Below are 18,379 nucleotides of genomic sequence, written 5' to 3' on the forward strand. Positions count from 1 at the left end.
CCAATATTGATGTGGCAGCTCAGGCACTAGAAAATCAGACAACCTGAGTTGCATCAAGAGACTTTCTTTGTTTATCTACAACACAGCAGGACGTGCAGCAACTCAGCCTCAAGGGTTTTCTGTATATTCTTCAGAAAGAATTTTTCATGTGGATGGACTAAGACATAGGGAAAAGGTCAAACAGTTCATATGAAGTCAGTACAATAGCTCAGCCAACACTGAAGTACCTGGACTTTAGTTCTAAACTGTAATTACTAAATCGGTTTAAAAACAATCTGAAGCAATAGAAATGACACTGTAGGTAAAGCTTTTCTTTTCTGGAAAACTTGATTTGTGGGCTAATACTGTTTTATATAAGGCAAGATCTAAGACTAGAAGCTGGAACTACATGAATTTTAAAAAGACAACAAAAAAATTCAGTTCTTAAAAAGACAATCAGTCTCATCAAACAGTTTGTCAAAAGTTAGATGCTTTTCAAATGAAACTGGTTCAAGACCAGCTGGAAATTAAAGCAATTAAGTCGTATCCATCCAATCAAGATGCAAATCTACTGAAGCTTTGCACTGAGCGCATTTCAGCCCAGGAAATGGTCATATAAAAGGAATAATGCAAATAACCCCAACTACTCTACCTTTGTTCAAATTCTATTGCTCTACCTGTTTTTCTCTGATCCCAAGCATGCTTTCCTTATGAAACAAAACTGACCTTGTAGAATAATTTGCTGTGAAACCAGGACCCACGTTGTAAGATACATTCAGATTTCCTTTCCAGCTACTATGCGGCGGTGCTTGTCCTCCCATATTACTATTATGAAAAAAACCCAAAACGTTATTAGTTACAGACATCTTACAATAGCACCAAACACAAATGAGGAACCAGGAATCACATGGTGTTAGGTCCCATATACACGCCTTTGTCTTAGAAAATCTATACTACAAGTTTCCACAGGAGAATAATCTGTCTTTTTAGCTACATTAATACTAGCAAATTAACATAGAGAAATAATCCTGGGCATTGAGATCAGCTTGGAATGCCCTACAGCTATCCTGTTGGCCTCCAAAGGTTTTGCATACAATCAGCCTTTTGTAAATGGTCCCTGGAACTTTCTGCTGCCTTGAACTGCATTTGCTTTCGAATTAGCAGAGAGTAACTTGGGCATTCTAACAGTTTAACAGCTCAGGGAGTTGTCTTCCAGCACCCGTCCCTGGACACTGTTTGGTCTGGTACCATAGACAGAGTTGATGTGTTTCAAAGTTGTCTAAAATTGGAGAAACATGATCAGTCCAAGTCACCTTTTCTTGTTCCATTGTCAAAGGCAAGATGTTTTTTCTCATTTAACACAACTGGAAATGCAGTAATTCAGTGGATCACAATCACCCGTACTTATTCACCTATTCTAAAGGATTTACATTTTTGACATGAATTTTTGAGAAACAAAAATTTTTAAAAATATGCTGCATGTTCTGGCTCTTATTAGGCAAAATATACTTATTGTAAATAAAAGCATGTCCTTTACTATAAATGCATAGTCAAGCTTTATTCCACAGAACACTTCAGCATGTCTTCAAGTCCTTGGTATATTTTTAATATAAAAATATGACAGCAAGAATAACTAGAAGTTATGATTTCTCAAGACAAAAGTGAAAACAAGGACCCAGTATTTTTAAAGGATTTACATTTCATTCATAATTATTAAAACCAAGTTCCAGAATTATTTACAACTTACTGAAGAGAAATATCTAACTACATCATACTTATATATATTAATCTGCTCTACCACTGCTAGTCGGCAGTGGAAAAAAACAGGGTTTTAAACCTATACCTTTATCATTATGAGCAGTTATCCTCATAACAATGATCACCATAAGGTTTTAAAGAAAAGAGAGTTTGGAGATATATTAGTCCATAAAAGTTTGGGAGGAAATAGGAAAAACACTAGAACAACGTTAATGAACATCAGGTATGCAAAGACACTAAAGGTAGTAAAATTCTGCCTCATAAAAATAGCTTGCTTCAATACTTCAGAGGAAACCTGCATAAAGAACCAAGACAGAATTTATTTTTTTTTATTCAATATTCAAACAGAGGCATCAAACAGAGCAGAATGATTGCTCATGTGATTTAGATATAAAATTCCTATACGAATACACACCCAAGATTACATTCGCTTATTGTCCTAAACACTTACTTGTGGTGCTGGTGCCAACCCTGGCATTTCCTGCTCTGTACCTCTACAGTTGATACAGATGATTACTGCTACATTTTTAGGGGAATGATACACTTTCCAAGTCAATCACATCTTAGTTTTTTCAGAGAATTTATTTAGTTTATTAAGATAATTATGAATTTTAACTCTGTCCTCTGGCAAGCTGGTAGCCTGTCATCATGTCACTTGCATGTTTTGAAAGCACACTTACTTACACACAGTTGTCTATGAATTCCCCTATAAAGTTCAGAGTTGCCTCGGTATCCTTATATTAGTTCGCTATTTATTTCTTATTTATGCAACATAATACACCTGATGAGAGAAAGCACATGCCTTCATTTAAGAGAGGACAGCACAGATACTGTCCCACCAAACATACATGGCAACTATTTCCCTGGACAAATGAATGACTTAATTTGTGTTCTTTTTCACAAGACAGGTATCCCACCGTCCTCAAAAATTTTTGCCTTTATTTAAACTGAGAGGCACTTTATAACTTCAGTATACTTGACTGATCATGATATGTTGCAAATGATCCTGATACGCCATGATTACAAACAACATCTGATATGTCATAATAGATAACTTCTAAAGAGAACCTAATGACAAACGTACACTATATCAACAGCTACAGCAGAAACACAGTGCAAAAGTCTTTTCCCTTTCTTTTCACACCGTTCAAAAAACAGTCTGCTTAAAGTTCCTCCTGTGTCCCATACACTCACCGCAGTAATGACTCAGCATCATGATAGCCAATGGGATGAACTGGAATTTTTGGGAGACCTACACCACTGGCTTTGTCTAATCGGTAGGTGTATTCTGAAAGTAAAAGGCAGATATTTTCATATTTACAACTCTCAGAAGGAATCTGTACAGTTCATAGCACAATCCTAACACTGGAGTCAGGGATAATCATTCACTTTCCTCAAAGTCGGGCTGACGTTTCCTCAGTGATTTCATTCTTTATGCTTTATCAACATGTTATCAGAGAAACACTAAAAAAGTTCTCCAATAGTGCCTGCAATCATGCATTTAGAGCTGGCTGGAAATTTTAAAAGTTTGCTAATTTTTTGCATTGAAATGCTTTTAGGTAAAAAAACTTCTCTCTAGTATTAGCTAAAAATACTTAGAATCATAGAATGGTTAGAGTTGGAAGGGACCTTAAAGATCATTAAGTTCCAACCCCCCTGCCATGGGCAGGGACACCTCCACTAGAGAAGGTTGCTCAAAGCCCCATCCAGCCTGGCCTTAAACACTTCCAGGGATGGGGCATCCACAACTTCCCTGGGCAACCTGTTCCAGTGCCTCACCATCCTCACAGTAAAGAATTTCCTCCTAATATCTAATCTAAATGTCCCCTCTTCCAATTTAAAACCATTACAACTTCTCTCTTAGGTGGTGGAATCTCTGGAGACATTCAAAACCCACCTGGACATGGTCCTGTGCAACCTGCTCTAGGTGGACATGCTCTGGCAGGGGGGTTGGACTAGATGATCTCCAGAGGTTCCTTCCAACCCCATATTCTGTGATTCTGTGATTCTATGGGAAGGAACTTCAGACTAAGCCACAGAGAAAGAAGAGCAAAGAAGGAGCCTGTAGTATGATGCTTGGAACATTCAGCTGGGAACTAAAAAATTTTGCCAGTTGATAAGAGATGCAGGTAAAATCTTATATACTGGGCTACTGAATATTCTGCTTTGCGGTTTTCATGAACAAAACGAAGTGTAGGTTCAACTCATGGGCTTTTTACAAATGAGAACCTTAATTTTCACAATGTGGACAAAATTTCATGTTTGCAAGCCAGCAGGTATGGAAAAGAATAGTTTCCTCCTTCATACAGCATTCACAGGGACCCTTGTTGAGGGAAACAGGCAAGGATTCATCTATGGGATCACTGACAGAAGCATGAGGAACCAGAAGTCTTCCTCATGGGCTGCTCCTGCCATGCTGCCATTGTGAATGCATGTCCTCTTCCAGTTCAAGTGCTGGTGGCTAAAGGCAACTTTCCCCATCGCTTAGGGACGACTCTAATTGAGACGATTGCCTCCCTCAGATATGCTGGCTCAAGTGCTGGCATGAATGGTTCTTAACACATTTCAGTTAAAATGATCTGGGTTAGGTGCTAAATGAAACAGCTTAGGCAGAGCTCAAATAAGCAGCTGAGGAAGCATGGGGTGAAGATGATGAACCAGTGGGGAACACTCATCTTCTCAAGAGCCTCAGCTGCAGCCAGGTGACAGGAATCCCAGCAGAAAAGATCTCAGCATTGCCAGCAGGGGCTCTTGTGGAGGGAAAGCAGCCCAAATCCTGCAGAAAGGAGAACTGCAAAAGCAAAGCAATCTGTGAGCTGTGCTGGCTGGCTCCTTGCTGACTTACTGATGAGAAACAGAAAGAAAAGACTAGGGCTTTAGCTGTCGAATACTTGTGGGTATGTCTGCGAAGTTAAGCAGCCCAGCACTGTGCTGTGTGACTCCCTTAACACCCCCTCACTTTCTCTCATGCACCATTTGCAGAAGTGGCCAACTGATGTGAAGCCCAAAGCTGCCTCTTTTGAACAACAGAAAGACCAAGAAAAAATGAGTTTTGTTCCAAGGGAAAGAACATTCCCATTACGTTTCCCTACCTTCCTGAAACCAGACCCTCAGAGCATGACTTTTCAGTGTCACTCACCTTTTGCAGGATAACCTGGTGTCAGAGGATCCCCAGCCCCATTCAGGTTTAATACATTTCCACGCTGAGCTCCTCCACCTGGAAGGTTCCAGCCGTTTGGGTAGGGATCTACTCCTGGGGCGCAGTAGTCAGCAGGGTCGGAGTATAGAATAAGTCCCTTGGCACCTGCCAATTCAGCATTCTTCACCTGCAAAGCACATCTCCGGTCTCTATTCAGCTCTTTATAGCTTGACACAAGAGTTTGAAGGGCAAAAGAAAGTAGCATAAATTTCAGTGATTATTCCTCAAGGCCTCTTACATTGCTTGGGCTAAGTAAAGGGCCCATAACTATCTCATATCATAGAATTTCCTGAAAATATATATGCAGATATCAGGTTCCATAGGAAAGAAGAGGTTTGCTGTTGCTCTGAATTTTAGTTAGGAGACAACTGCATTAACATGGAAAGCATCCTTCACAGTATTACTACATAACCTGAGTTTGTATTCTGTCATCCAGATCAATACAATCAACTGACTATTGAAATGTACGTATCATGGATGGAAAAAACTGTATCACATTGATGCCATCTTATCTTTCTTTAGTCATGTATTAACTTGATTTACCTAAACCATCTCCTAACGTATCTCAGGCTTCAGACTACACAGAAACATTATTATTGGAGAGCTTGAGACTGTCTTTGGCTGTGAACAAGAATAAATCCAAAGAGGCTACTTCATTAGGCTTAGGTTTACTACAGCAGAAGGACGGACCTGCATGCTATTTTGATTTTAAAAAGTGTTCTCATGTGACTTTGTTATTGTATAATCCTGTTTGGTGGAGAGTGAGAGAGAGAAAGTATAGATCATTGTGACATCCCAATCTGTTTTGCCACTAGATAAGAAAGTGATGTATAGTGACTGAGTGACAACCAATCCTCAACAGTTTTAAATTTGGGTATTTTAATTCAGAAATAGCATAGCTTTTTTAAGGAAATACAGTACTTGCCTTAATCTTCTATCCTATTCTTGCACACCATTAGGAAGTTTGAAAATCACAGTACAGTTCTCCAGATTTTATACAGCCTACCGAATTCTTCAGTATATAAACAGTCATTAGAAATGAATGAACGTATCATCCCCTTGTGTCAACGAGAGCATGTAATTTCTAAACCACAAGGACAACTGCCCCTATAAATAGTAGTGACTCTGAGGTGTTTGTATTTAATTTTAATAAAAGATTCATAGATGGCAATACCTTCTTCAATTTTTAAGTCTTTTCCATTCAGATAGTATCTTTAAGAGTGGTAAATAATTTAGTGAAAATATTATCTGACCTAGAACATGAGTTACATGTCACTTTTCACTGGTGAAAATGGTATGTATGTAAACCAGTGAGTTACCCGCTCAAAAGCTCACAAAAGCTTAGTCAAGAGCATATAGTAAGAGTTAGCATTCCAGCGAGGAGATTCAGCGTAACTGAGAAATACAAATTATAGTCCTGTCAAAATTAGGGTCAAACTAATTTTTGTACAAGAGCCAAACACACTTCAAACAGACTGTCTTCTTATATCCCTATTCAGGAAATAACTTGAGCGTATGCCTGAAGTATGCACATGATTATGTGCTTTCCTGTCAGGCCACGGAAATATTCAGAAATCTGTAGTTTAAAAATATTTATATGACAAGGACATTGAATAAAAAAAATACAGAATTTGTAATAACCTCCATATAGTTATAGTCTCTGCCTGGCACACAGAAACCATTATAAAGAAATACAATACAGGCAGCTTAAAGCACAGCTGAACCAATAGGGAAGAACAGTCTAGTTCAAAAGAGTGTATTACCCAAGAATGTTAGTAATATTTTGGAACTCTTTATAGTATGCAAATGAATATAAAAATACAGAACATTTTCCAATTTATTTACTTTTATCCTATAGATGTATTATATACATATTAAATATATATTTTTTGTCTTCTAAGAGAGAATAATCTTTGAGCACAGCTCTATGAAAAACTCAGTTATGATAAAATCTCCAGAACACTTTAGTAAGTGTTTCAGTCTCTTGAAATTAACTGAAGGACAGCACGAGTAACATTTTTATATAAAGGCATTACCTTATTTCCTCTGAATATCTTCCCATATCTGGCAATAACAATCTTTCCAGTACAGTTAATTCCCATTTCACGTTCCAGCTTAAAGAAGTCCTCAGTGCGGCCATAATTCACATACACTAACTCACCCTGATAGAGGTAGAATTTGAAAGAAGAATGTCAATGATCATGTCAAAAGGAGGACATGATCTAGTAAGAGAATAAGCTGGGAACAATATGCTCTGGGACGGGCTCTGGTACAAATTCTTCTTTCATCATGAGACAATTAGGTAGGCAAGTGACTTCTGATGAATTTGGACTCCTACCATCCAAAGCTGCCAGAGTTTGTCCTCAATGGAGAGTTAAGATAGGACTTCTGAATCAGAAACACTTAGAGTAAATGCTCAGAGCACATTTACTTGTCTTCGTAGTCTGTTTAAGCTGTAGTCAGTCTTGGACAGCTGGAGGTATTTTGGACCCAGACACCACAGTAAATATTTTATGCAGTAAACTAAATGATGCCAATATCCTATGTAATTATCAGGACTCGATTATTATTCAATACAGCAGAAGCTACAGGACTGTCAAAATAAATACACATTGCACATGAATAAAGCATTCTTCATTATTGTGTTTCAATCATGTTATTCAGTACTTGATGCGTGATTCCTCTTCCTTAATGTCAGCTACCTAAAAGTTGTGTGCCTTGTCTAGGAAGGTCCTGTAGTGCACTCCATAGCCAATGAAGAGCTGGGAAGTTCTCTGAGAACTTACCCTTTCCAGAAGAATTCACCCCAAACCTGTTTTAAACACCTATTTTAGGAAGGAATAAATTGCCCTCTCATTGATTACACATCAAAGACTGTCTTAGAGTAAATGCCCATAACAAGCCTCAAAGACTGGTTAAGGGAAAATCCCTATAATTTCAGACAACTAAAATTAGGAAACAGGAAACTCTTCCTTAGTGCATTTTTTCATATTACCAGATACCTCCAGAGAGATCTTCAATTTAATTTCAAAAAGGTACCTTATCTTAAATCTCTTACACTGATAAAAATTGCTGAGTAGACATTCAGGTGGTCTCAAATAATAGCATTCATATGTTATCATATATATGTCTCATACAGCAGATTTGGTCCTCTGTGTTCTGAGAATAATTCATAAACACAAGGATTACTCTTGGGAAGGCTTTTCTGAATTTATGGAGTAGTCTTTCCTCCCAGTAAAATCAAGTGCAATTCTCCTAAAGTCAAGACAGCTCTTCCAGTCTATTTAGATTAAGCAAAAGGGGAATTTGGTCCTCCATTTTAATATAATTTTTTACACTGAAAGGGTTATTAAGCATAGGAATAGGCTGCCCAGGGAAGCGGTTGAGGCACCATCCCTGGAGGTATTTAAAAGACGGGTTGACATAGAGCTTAGTGATATGGTTTAGTGATGTCTTTTATCAGAGTTAGGTTGATGGTTGGACTAGATGATCTTAAAGTCCCTTCCAACTTAGACAATTCTATGATTCTAGAGTATTTTTTTAGATTCTTTAGAGTCTTGTATAGAATATCTATATTTGTAGGCTATTGTATTTTTTCTGGCAGAATCACAGAATGATATGGAGTTGGAAGAGACTTCTGGAGATCATCTAGTCCAACCCCCCTGCCAACGCAGGCCCACCTAGAGCAGGTTGCACAGGAACATCTCCAGGTGGGTTTTGAATGTCTCCAGAGACGGAGACTCCACCGCCTCTCTGGCAGCCTGTTCCAGTGCTCTGCCACCCTCAAAGTAAAGAAGTTCCTTCTCATGTTTAGATGGAACTTCCTATGTTCAAGTTTGTGCCCATTACCTCTTGTCCTGACATATACAAAAATGTTGATTTCATTAGTTTGGATTATATAATTGCAGAGCTGTAATTATAGCAATTACTAGCAACCTGCTGGGTTCTCACATTCAGTGCCCTTGTTCTACAATGAAGTGCGAACCAAGTTAACATGAGAGTAACATTTTATGGTGAAAACCTGTCCACACTTTACAGGGTTTTTTAAAATAATGTCTTTGATTAAGTAGATACCATCACATAAAGAAAAGAACAGCTCTGATCTTTAGAAGAAGCTCTCATAACTATGATATAAAGTATATAATCTGTATTTGTAGCATTTTTCCTGGTGTTGCAGAATAATTTATATTTATTCAATCTCTAGATATCTGAAATTACATTAAAAAGTACTTAACTTGAAGATTCTGGCAATATTTGATACATTTTATAGTAAATTAGGCTTTCTTAATTAAATTTTTTTAGCATCTGAAAATTCTTCATCTTTAACCTTTATTAACAGGACTAAGAACTATATTGAAGCAGTACATTTCTTATCAGAGAATTGTGACACTTTTTTATCATAATTTACTAGTGATGTGATGAAATCCCTCATGTTTGTAGAACTATTGCAAAATAAAAGCTTTGAGAATGTAGTGTGGACTCATAAAATTTCTTGTCTGGCCTCTTTTAGCATAGTTAGAGACCTCAAGCACACCTCTTACTTGTGACCATCATTAACTAGATGGGAGTACTTTTGCAGTCACTTAAAAAGGAAGGGAAGACCAGAATTTTATCATTATTTATGATATTAACGTTCCAAACTACTACTACTGTCTGATAGAATGTGACTTCACTACTTTGTCTGCTTTCTGCTCAATATTTCTGTTAAAAGCAGTTTCTGCTCAAAGCTTAACTCTTTTCATCTGACTGTTTATTGGCATTTAGTTAAAACACACCACAGAAGAAACATACATTTTCTGACAATCTGTGTAACAGACCAGGATATATTCCATCTTCCATCTACTGAGAACCTGAAATGAGCAGGAACTACTTCTAAATCTCTGCAGGATCTCACTCTAGCAGGCAAGTGGCTCCTATCCCACTCTGACAGTATTTAAACTTCAAAACAGAGCCAATGCCACTTATTCTTAAAAAGCAGCTGCAGGAAAAAGTAACAGTGCTAGCAGAGCTGAACTGTATTTCTGCATCTCCCTGATTAGAGCGCTCACCCAGAAAATGTGAGAGCTGCGTTCTGGGCCTCTCAAGAACTTTGATCCATTTCCACCACTTTCCGGGAAGCTGCCTACTCATAAGACTACAGTTAGCCTGTGATGCAGGTACTTTACAGCCTTCTCCCTTGAACTTGGAGCTTTATGCAGGAATTGTTCACAAAATTAATGTACAGAAAGAGAAACTGTACTTGGCAAGTTCCAAATATCTCTCTCCACAGCTTAGTTCTGGTTTTTAATAGAAGGGTTTTTAACATAAAATACATAAAAAGGCCTGGGAGAACTCAGAAGGGCCCTGAACCTACTGAATATTCCCACTGCTGAGCTATATAAATGCTCCCTGTTTGCTGTACGGGTGCAGGCAACTGCTCACTGGAGAATGCTATTGCCACCAGCGCTAGCTAGGAACCTGGAGCTTTTGTCAAAGCAGTATGTAATAAGGTGAATATAATATTTTAATTAAATGTCATATTTTGAAAAGACAATCTGTCTTTTATTTATTTTTTTTCAGAAACAATGTTCTTATATTTAATTAAAATAAAATCATCTTCTAAAGAGGAAGCTGCAGCTTTTAAAATTTGTTTTTATTATTTCCCATATCCCATCACTTACTGTAGCTCTTCAGAAAACAAATAAAGCAGTGAAGTTATTCCATCTTTTTGGGGGGATATTATGTTATGATACAGAGTCAGAATCCATGAATTTTACCTTACATTATGTTCTAAAATTCCCACTGCAATTCTTGAAATACTCAAAGCTGTCATATCCTAGGGTACACGCTATCTGCCTGGTTCTCCAGCTTCCTTCGAGTATCTGAGGCAAATACAGGATACCTTTTGTTTTCTGGACTTGCACAGCTCATTAACAAGCTTCAGGAAGTACATGACTCTAGTAATGGGCTGTGTGAGTAAAAGCATTGTTAGCAGGTTTCAAGGTCAGATCCAACTTTAAAGCAGAGACAGGACCAGATGACCTCCAGAGGGCCCTGCCAACCTATGTTATTCTATGTATAGAATGTATAGACAGGAAAGATACTGAGAACAAAAAAATTTTCTAATCTTACAAAATATTAATTGAAACCACTAACGATCACAGGATAGAAAACTCCTGTTATGCAGGCCAGCTTTATAAAAGAAAGCCCGTCAGCTGGTACAAGATAGAAAGGATTAGTGCTAAGCTCAGATCACAGCAACACTTTTACCGCCAGCTAGAAATGCTGGCAAAAGCCATTTTCAAGCACACAGTATACTGTGCAGTTATACCTGTCAGCATGAGCCTTGGGCAATGAAAATTAGATTGTTCATTTGGCTACAGAAATGTAAGTCTTATTTGTTAGTCAAGATGGGAAACAATGGTGCATAGTGACAGAAATATCTGGAGAAGGTTATAGCAGCTGACAACATTAAAGATGTATTACAATATTTTTTAAGAAAAAGGTAAAAATAAAATCCAGTTCTGACTCGAACCAGAGAAAAAAAATAATAGATGTATGACTGCTCAATTTGAACATTGCTCCATTGCAATTTGAACATTGCTTCATTGCAAAACTCCCAAGAATATCAGAGCTAGGACATCTTTCCTACTGGTGGAACGTCAGGTTTTGAACTAAAGCCTAAGACCCATGAATTTCACATTATCCTGTATCGCTCTATGCTATTCTGTGCTACACTTACTACACTACACTATCGTATTCCATCTATATGTATTTCTCCTTCTGTTCTTACTTCTATTTCTGTTTCCATTTCTACTTCTATTTCTTTTACTATTCTGCTATGTTACCTCAGGCATTCCTTGGGCTGAAAATGCACTGTAGGGTGGCACCACATTTCTAACAGCCTCATATCCTGGAGGAGGAGGTTCAGATAACGATGTGTTGAAAATCTAGTGGGAAAGAAAAAAAGGAAAAAAGGTAAACCAGGAAATCTAGAAAAGAACTACTGTCTATTCAGGCACATTTCACATGCATTTTCAGTTTAAAGGACTCTAGTTTTAGAAGTCTAAGTGAAGAGTGGCGAAAACTTTCACAAGCATCAAGCATCCTTTTCAGTATGCAGGTTCAATGTGTGGTCTTGCAAATCCCATATCCACTCTTCACACAGAATACTGCTTAAATGAATACAAGGTCCCTTAAGGTGGCCTCAGTGCAGCAGAAAAGAGCAGGTCAGATCATAATGGTAAAAAACACTTGCGTTCAGCTCATCCCTGGAGCTTCTACAAGCACTAGAGCTGCTCTGTAATGAACTGATGTTACTTGTGATACTGCACTCGAGGCCTTAACTCTAATCTTCAAGAAACTAAATTTGCCACAATTATCAATACTGTATAATGAATCAATGCAAATAATGATGCTGACCACAGTAAAGACCATCTTTCTAAATAACAGAACAATTTTAAAACAATTTAATTACCTAAAGTAATTATCTTACATAATTCTCCTTTAATCCATATATGTCAGTATGCTGTAAGAATCTGGGTAATTATTAGTATTCCTAGTACCTAAAGAAACAAAGATTCAAAATATAGAAGCAAATTGAAGCCCCTCGTTTCCATAGCTTTGGATCAGAACCAAACCATTAACAGAGCAGAGGACAGCTTTCCTTCCCAGGTTTCTCAGGTGTATGAAGGTGATTTTGTTCCCTAGTTGCAAAAACTGGTGTTTTCTGTACCTCATTTCCATGCTCATCAGTTATTGAGATGTAGTTGGGCTTGGTATCATCAGGGTACGAGAGCAAGACATCATAATGAACTAACTGAACAGAATCCAAACCAAACTCCTTCCACTCAGCTTGGACTTGCTGTGCCAGATGCAGATTCTCCTTTGTTCCTGCTAGGTGAGGAAGCTGTGTAAAATTGCTAGAGAAAAAGAAACGAGTCAGGATCAAGCATTGCAGCTCATAATCAGAACTCCTCTTAGCCTGGCTGGAAATATACCCCCTAAAGATGATCAGATGTACTCAGGCTAAATAAGGACCTAGACTCCTCTGTATCTGTGCTTTTGCCTGTCTTACATGTAAGTTGAGGTAACGGGTTTCAGTCTGACCTGAAACCACAGGTGTTTGCATCTTCCTCACAGTGTGGCTTAGCAAGAAAGGAATGATGACATCAGATGTGGGGTCTTGTCCTTGCTTTGCTCCTTGTATTCTGGGTGACCATCAGCCAATCACTTCTATGCATAATGAGAATGACCTTCCTTGTGAAGTGATAAAAGAATTGAGTACAACTACCTTTGTGTATTGAATTTAGAAACGTGCATAATTAGTCTGATTGCTACTTTTAATTAACAGGGTATTCTCCTTGGGTCCCACTATTTTAATTAATTTTGGCACAAACACTGATTTTTCTAAAAGTTCACTCTGAATGTGTCTTGTTGGCAAACGAAAGAGACTGAGTTCACAGTGGCTTACAAACAAGGAACACAAAAACTCAACAGCTTGTGACTTAAGAGAAAAGAAACACCCAGTGTGAATAACAGTGAAAGATACCATGAGTAGTGAGCAACTCATTGTCTGAAAAGAAAAATGGTGCAGACCATTGAGAAAGCCCAGTGGTAGAGTGAGATGAAGAAAATCCCAATTGAATGAGGTTGTCATCATGATGTCCTCATCCTGTCAGATGACCATGCCATCAACAGGCCATAGAAGCATGTGTCACACCAGCTGATGTTCATGAAGGAAATTGGATCTTCAATAAAGAAGGGAGTAAAAGTACCTGCTACAGGGACTAGCCTTTTCTGAATGACATACTGAACCAAGAGCACAGTTATGTGTTATTGTTAAAGCCAACGGCCGTTTTTTTGTGAGTTGGGAATTAAGTCTCATGTTTTCCTTAAAATTTGACTTATGCAATAATATTTTCCTGTATATATTCCCTTTTAACTGAATATTGTGTCTTTGTTCATTTCCACTTCTAATCTGTTGATTGCCTGTACTGGTAGTTCTGAGCAGTGACTAAGTACCTGCCATATTTCACCACAGAACTGGCTGCAGGACAGTAAACGAGGTACAATGTTTCTTGTTGGCACAGAGACGGAATTAAGAGAGCAGAAAGGAGTCCTTTTACAGAGCTGTTTAACAACAGCTTACTTTTTAGGAGCCAAAACACAGGTTAAGACTGTAAAAAATCCCAAGTCTTCAGTTTTCAATGTTTATATAGTCCAGGACATGGCTGTTATGTAGTAAAGAGAACATACTTTCCAGCTAATTTATCTAGCAATAGTTTGTGGCAAGTGCACTTAAATGAGTGGGATTGCCACAATCTTATAAACCAAAAATGGCTTTTTAATCATTTAGTTTTGTAGCAGGATACAACTTCATGCTATTTAATCCGGTTGGGAATTTAAGGCAAACCTGAATTTTTGATTACTCCTAAAATAACTGATACTCTAACACTTTCTTTACACAAAAAGTAATTTTCTATCAATAAACCATGACTTCTGGTCTATTGCTGCCCGGAATGACAAATAACTGTCAGCTCTTAACAAATACTACACTCTCCTAACAGAGAAACAGTCTGTTTACAAGATCCCTAAAATAAACAAATAATAGTTCATTGGCTTCTTTGTAGTTAAAGCTTCTAAGTAACAGATCTTAAGAAATTAATTAGAGTAATTAAACTGTAATAGATAAAAAAAAAATCTATATTGTCACCTTCCACTTTGAATTTTCAGAAACAAATGTTAGCAGCTTTGCTTTTAGGATTTAATAAAAGAAATAAGAGTAAATTTAAAGTCAACTAATTTGAGTACTAAAGGATAGATAAGATGAAAAAATTATTGGTAAAAACCCACGGTCTTAAAAAAGACTCTAAATCTTTAAGACTATTAGATTTATTATGAGCCATGTAATGTACCATCAGCTGACTAGCTGATATCTACTATGCCTGTTCTAGCTATTCACTGTGCAGAAAGAAAGAGCCTGGAAACACATCTTTCTTCATGAAAGTGAGTACAAGGTCAGAATGGTGACAGATTAACACATAAATCTGGTCACAACATGACAAAATGTGAAGAGAGAGTAGCAATAAGGTATTAAGGCCTAAGCTGTAGGAAAAACCAAAGGCTTGAACACTGGTGTGATTTTCTTCTCTTTTACATTGCTGTACTCTGCTATTTTCCATTTAATCTCTCCTGATTTAAATTAATTCATACAGGCTAATTTGAGGTGAATGTTTTTTCCAGAAAAATCAATGTAAGATAAACATAGTTGTAGACAGAAAAAGGACACACAAGAGAAAGGCTGAACTTCCACATTGTACAAGCGCTCACCAAGGGCTGAGCAAGAGCTTGGACAGTTTTTAATTGCCTTAACTACTGAGATGTCAATCAAAACTACTGTTTTGTCAATCACAGCTCACTGGGACTTTTTATCTCACTTGAGATAAAATCTATGGCAGAGAACCTGCACACCCTCCTCTGTCTGGTGACATCCTTGCGCTTGGATTTTATTTTCTTTTTTTTAGTCTAGACATTGCTTACTAAAGAAACTGCTTGATGTTTTCAGCTTTCATTTCACCCATAAACGCTGTCTTCATCTCCTCATGAGGACTCACAGATGTCTTCTTTTCTGTGGGTTTCGCAAACCAGCCTGTACAACACATCAAAATACAACAGTAAGAACACCAGAGCAATATTCCCATGACACGCACCTTTTCTCTGGCATCACCACAAGATTCTCACTGTGCATTTTGCAACTGTGTTTATCTCAGTGCAGACAAGCAGCCACAACCTAATAAATGCAGGCTGCATGGTGATGGCAGTGGCAGACACCCCCCCCCCCCAGCATTAAGACAACTTATTTACTAAGGTAGATATTGAGGGGAATAAAATACTATATTTATTCATCACGGTCATTTTACTGTTCATGCCCAGGAGACTTATCTGCCTTTAGCACCAGCACATCATGCTGTCAGGCCTATCAGTCAGCTCAGTATTAAGGCAGAGCTTTACAAAACAGCACAGCAACACAGACAGCCTTTGTATGGAACAGATGCCTTGTAACTCCTTTCTCACTCTCCGGTCTGTCTGGCTCTTACTCTGGAATTCTTCCCTCACCGTGCAGGCATTACCAGAGTAAGTGATGAGAGGAACACCTGGCTAGAAAAAAAACTGTTTCTGACATCTGTTTTTTTAATTTTAAGTCAGAGACTGGACATGTTGGGGACAAATGCAGCAGCAGGTACACGGGCAGTGCAATCAGAGAACTGGTGGGAAGCAGAGAGCGGGCGACAGCCTGGCACTGGACCGGCCAGGCACTGGTCCTTGGCACAGGGAAAGGCTCTTTCCACATGGGAGAGTGATTCAGTCAGGGCTTCCCGATGGCACGAATCCCAAGTACATACCAAAAGGCATTTGAAAATACAACTGCCTCCTTTGTTTTCCTTCCTTCCTTCAACTGACCCTGATACATCTGCGAACCAAAGAGGAGGGGAAATCTCTTGTGGCAGCAACCCACAGGCTGCCTGCTTGGGCCAAGGTAGGATATTAAATTAAAGACTATTTCACCCCTCCTGTCAGCGCTCCTCCAGACCCGTATTTAGCATCCCGCCCTGCTGGTTTGGGCCGGTGCCGTCTCAAGGCAGCAGGGTCCGTCCCCTTCTGACAAAACCTGCGCCTCTTCCGGGCATAACTACTTCATTTAGAAGGAAATCGAAAACCCAGCCATAAAGACTATCTGGACCGCAGATCCCTTCTCCTGCGGAGGAGCCAGGAATCTCAGGAGGGGTCGGTGCCTGGCCCGGACCGGCCTGAGGTGCTGGGAGGGAGGGAGGTGTCGGCCGGGCCGAGCACGGACGCACCTCGGGCAACCCCGGCACAAAGCCCCGGGCGCTGGCAGCCCGCCCGCTCCTTACCCCCCACCCGGCCCTTCCTCGGCCCGGCTCCGAGCCACCTCTCCCAGCTGACAGGGCCGAGGGTGGCCGGGAGAGCCCCCCCCCGGCACCGTCCGAAGTGAGGGTCAAGTCTGCACTGTACCGATGAGGAACCCGAGGAGAAAGAGCCCCGCCGCTGCTCCCAGGACGATAGCCCAGAAGCGGCCGCTGGCTGCCTTGGAGCCCGCCGGCTCCGTGGCGGCGCCGAGCAACGTCCACATGGCTGACGCGCCGCTCCCGGCACTGCCGGCCGAAGTCCCGCCGCGTCCCGACCCGCCCCGGAGGCGGCAGGGGGCGGGCGGACGCCGGACGTTCGTCGCGGCCCCGTCCGCGGCTGGCTCCCGCCTCAGCCCGGTGCCGCCCGGGAAGGCTCCGGTCTCCTCCACCGCCCCGGGGTAAGGCGCTCTCTCCATCGCTGGTGATGTCGGAGCCCGCCCGGGTGCCGCGCTCTCGCTGAGCTCTGTCAGTCGGTCCCGGCGTGCCCACCTTCCCTCTGCCTTCCCCCTCTCTCCCTGCTTGCCCCGGACACCCTGCCACCCCATATTACTTTTAACTTGCTACAGAGTGCGGTGAGGAGCTGAAGTGATGGTTTCCAGGCCTGGCTCACCCTGGCGGTTCCGCACAGAGAGGCGCCATGCCTTCCTCCACAGGGCATGCACCGGAGCTGGCATCACCAGCAGGGCAAACGTGAAGGGAAACAAAAGGAAAAAGCCATTATTTTAAGAGAATTATTTTAAGAAATACTCTACCCCAATACCCAATAGTCTCTGGAAGGTGATAAAGACTCTTGAGAGAGGTATGTGCCCCTGTGGAGGTGGGTTGACTACCACACATCTCTGTGCACCATGTTTCTTTCCAGCTTACACAGGTACAACCCCAAAGAGCACGGGTTCAGCCCAGCTGCTGGCTTGAGGACAAGACTGAAACTTTGTACACCCTTGACTTTGCCAGAGTCTCTTCATAGTATCACAGAATCACAGAATGATATGGGATTGGAAGGGACCTCTGGAGATCATCTTATCCAACCCCCCTGCCAAAGGAGGGCCACCCAGAGCAGGTTGCATAGGAACATGTCCAGGCAGGTTTTGAATGTCTCCAGAGATGGAAACATTCAGATGACCACCTCCCCGGGCAGCCTGTTCCAGTGCTCTGCCACCCTCAAAGTAAAGAAGTTCCTCCTCATGTTTAGATGGAACTTCCTATGTTCAAGTTTGTGCCCATTACCTCTTGTCCTGTCACTGGGCACCACTGAAAAAAGACTGGTCCCATCCTCTTGACACCCACCCTTTAAGTATTTATAGGTGTTGATCAGATCCCCCCTCACTCTTCCCTCAACCTCGCCTCGTAAGAGAGATGCTCCAGGCCCCTAATCATTTTCGTAGCCCTCTGCTGTACCCTCTCCAGCAGTTCCCTGTCCTTCTTGAACTGGGGAGCCCAGAACTGGACACAGTACTCCAGATGTGGCCTCACCAGGGTGGAGTAGAGGAGGAGGATGACCTCCCTCGACCTGCTGGTCACACTCTTCCTGATG

At 40.5% G+C, this 18,379-nt stretch overlaps 1 protein-coding gene across 3 annotated transcripts in view; it reads right to left on the reverse strand.

The window, feature by feature from the left end:
* The window catches only part of LOC141472746 (glutamate carboxypeptidase 2-like), a 29,410-nt gene extending 12,341 nt beyond the window's left edge, over positions 1-17,069 (reverse strand). The window contains exons 1-8 of one of the 3 annotated variants that reach the window (XM_074159956.1): positions 16,952-17,069; positions 15,458-15,566; positions 12,651-12,837; positions 11,764-11,865; positions 6,973-7,098; positions 4,877-5,063; positions 2,932-3,025; positions 706-804 (exon numbers count right to left, since the gene is read on the reverse strand). In XM_074159956.1, coding sequence (XP_074016057.1) covers positions 706-804; positions 2,932-3,025; positions 4,877-5,063; positions 6,973-7,098; positions 11,764-11,865; positions 12,651-12,837; positions 15,458-15,566; positions 16,952-17,069 — 1,022 coding nt within the window. The remainder of the gene's footprint in view (positions 1-705; positions 805-2,931; positions 3,026-4,876; positions 5,064-6,972; positions 7,099-11,763; positions 11,866-12,650; positions 12,838-15,457; positions 15,567-16,951) is intronic. The other 2 variants (XM_074159963.1, XM_074159973.1) reach the window with 2 other exon arrangements.
* Between the last annotated feature and the right edge of the window lie 1,310 nt (positions 17,070-18,379).

The sequence above is a fragment of the Numenius arquata genome, chromosome 1 (assembly GCF_964106895.1).
Source record: "Numenius arquata chromosome 1, bNumArq3.hap1.1, whole genome shotgun sequence".
Taxonomy (NCBI): Eukaryota; Metazoa; Chordata; class Aves; order Charadriiformes; family Scolopacidae; genus Numenius; species Numenius arquata.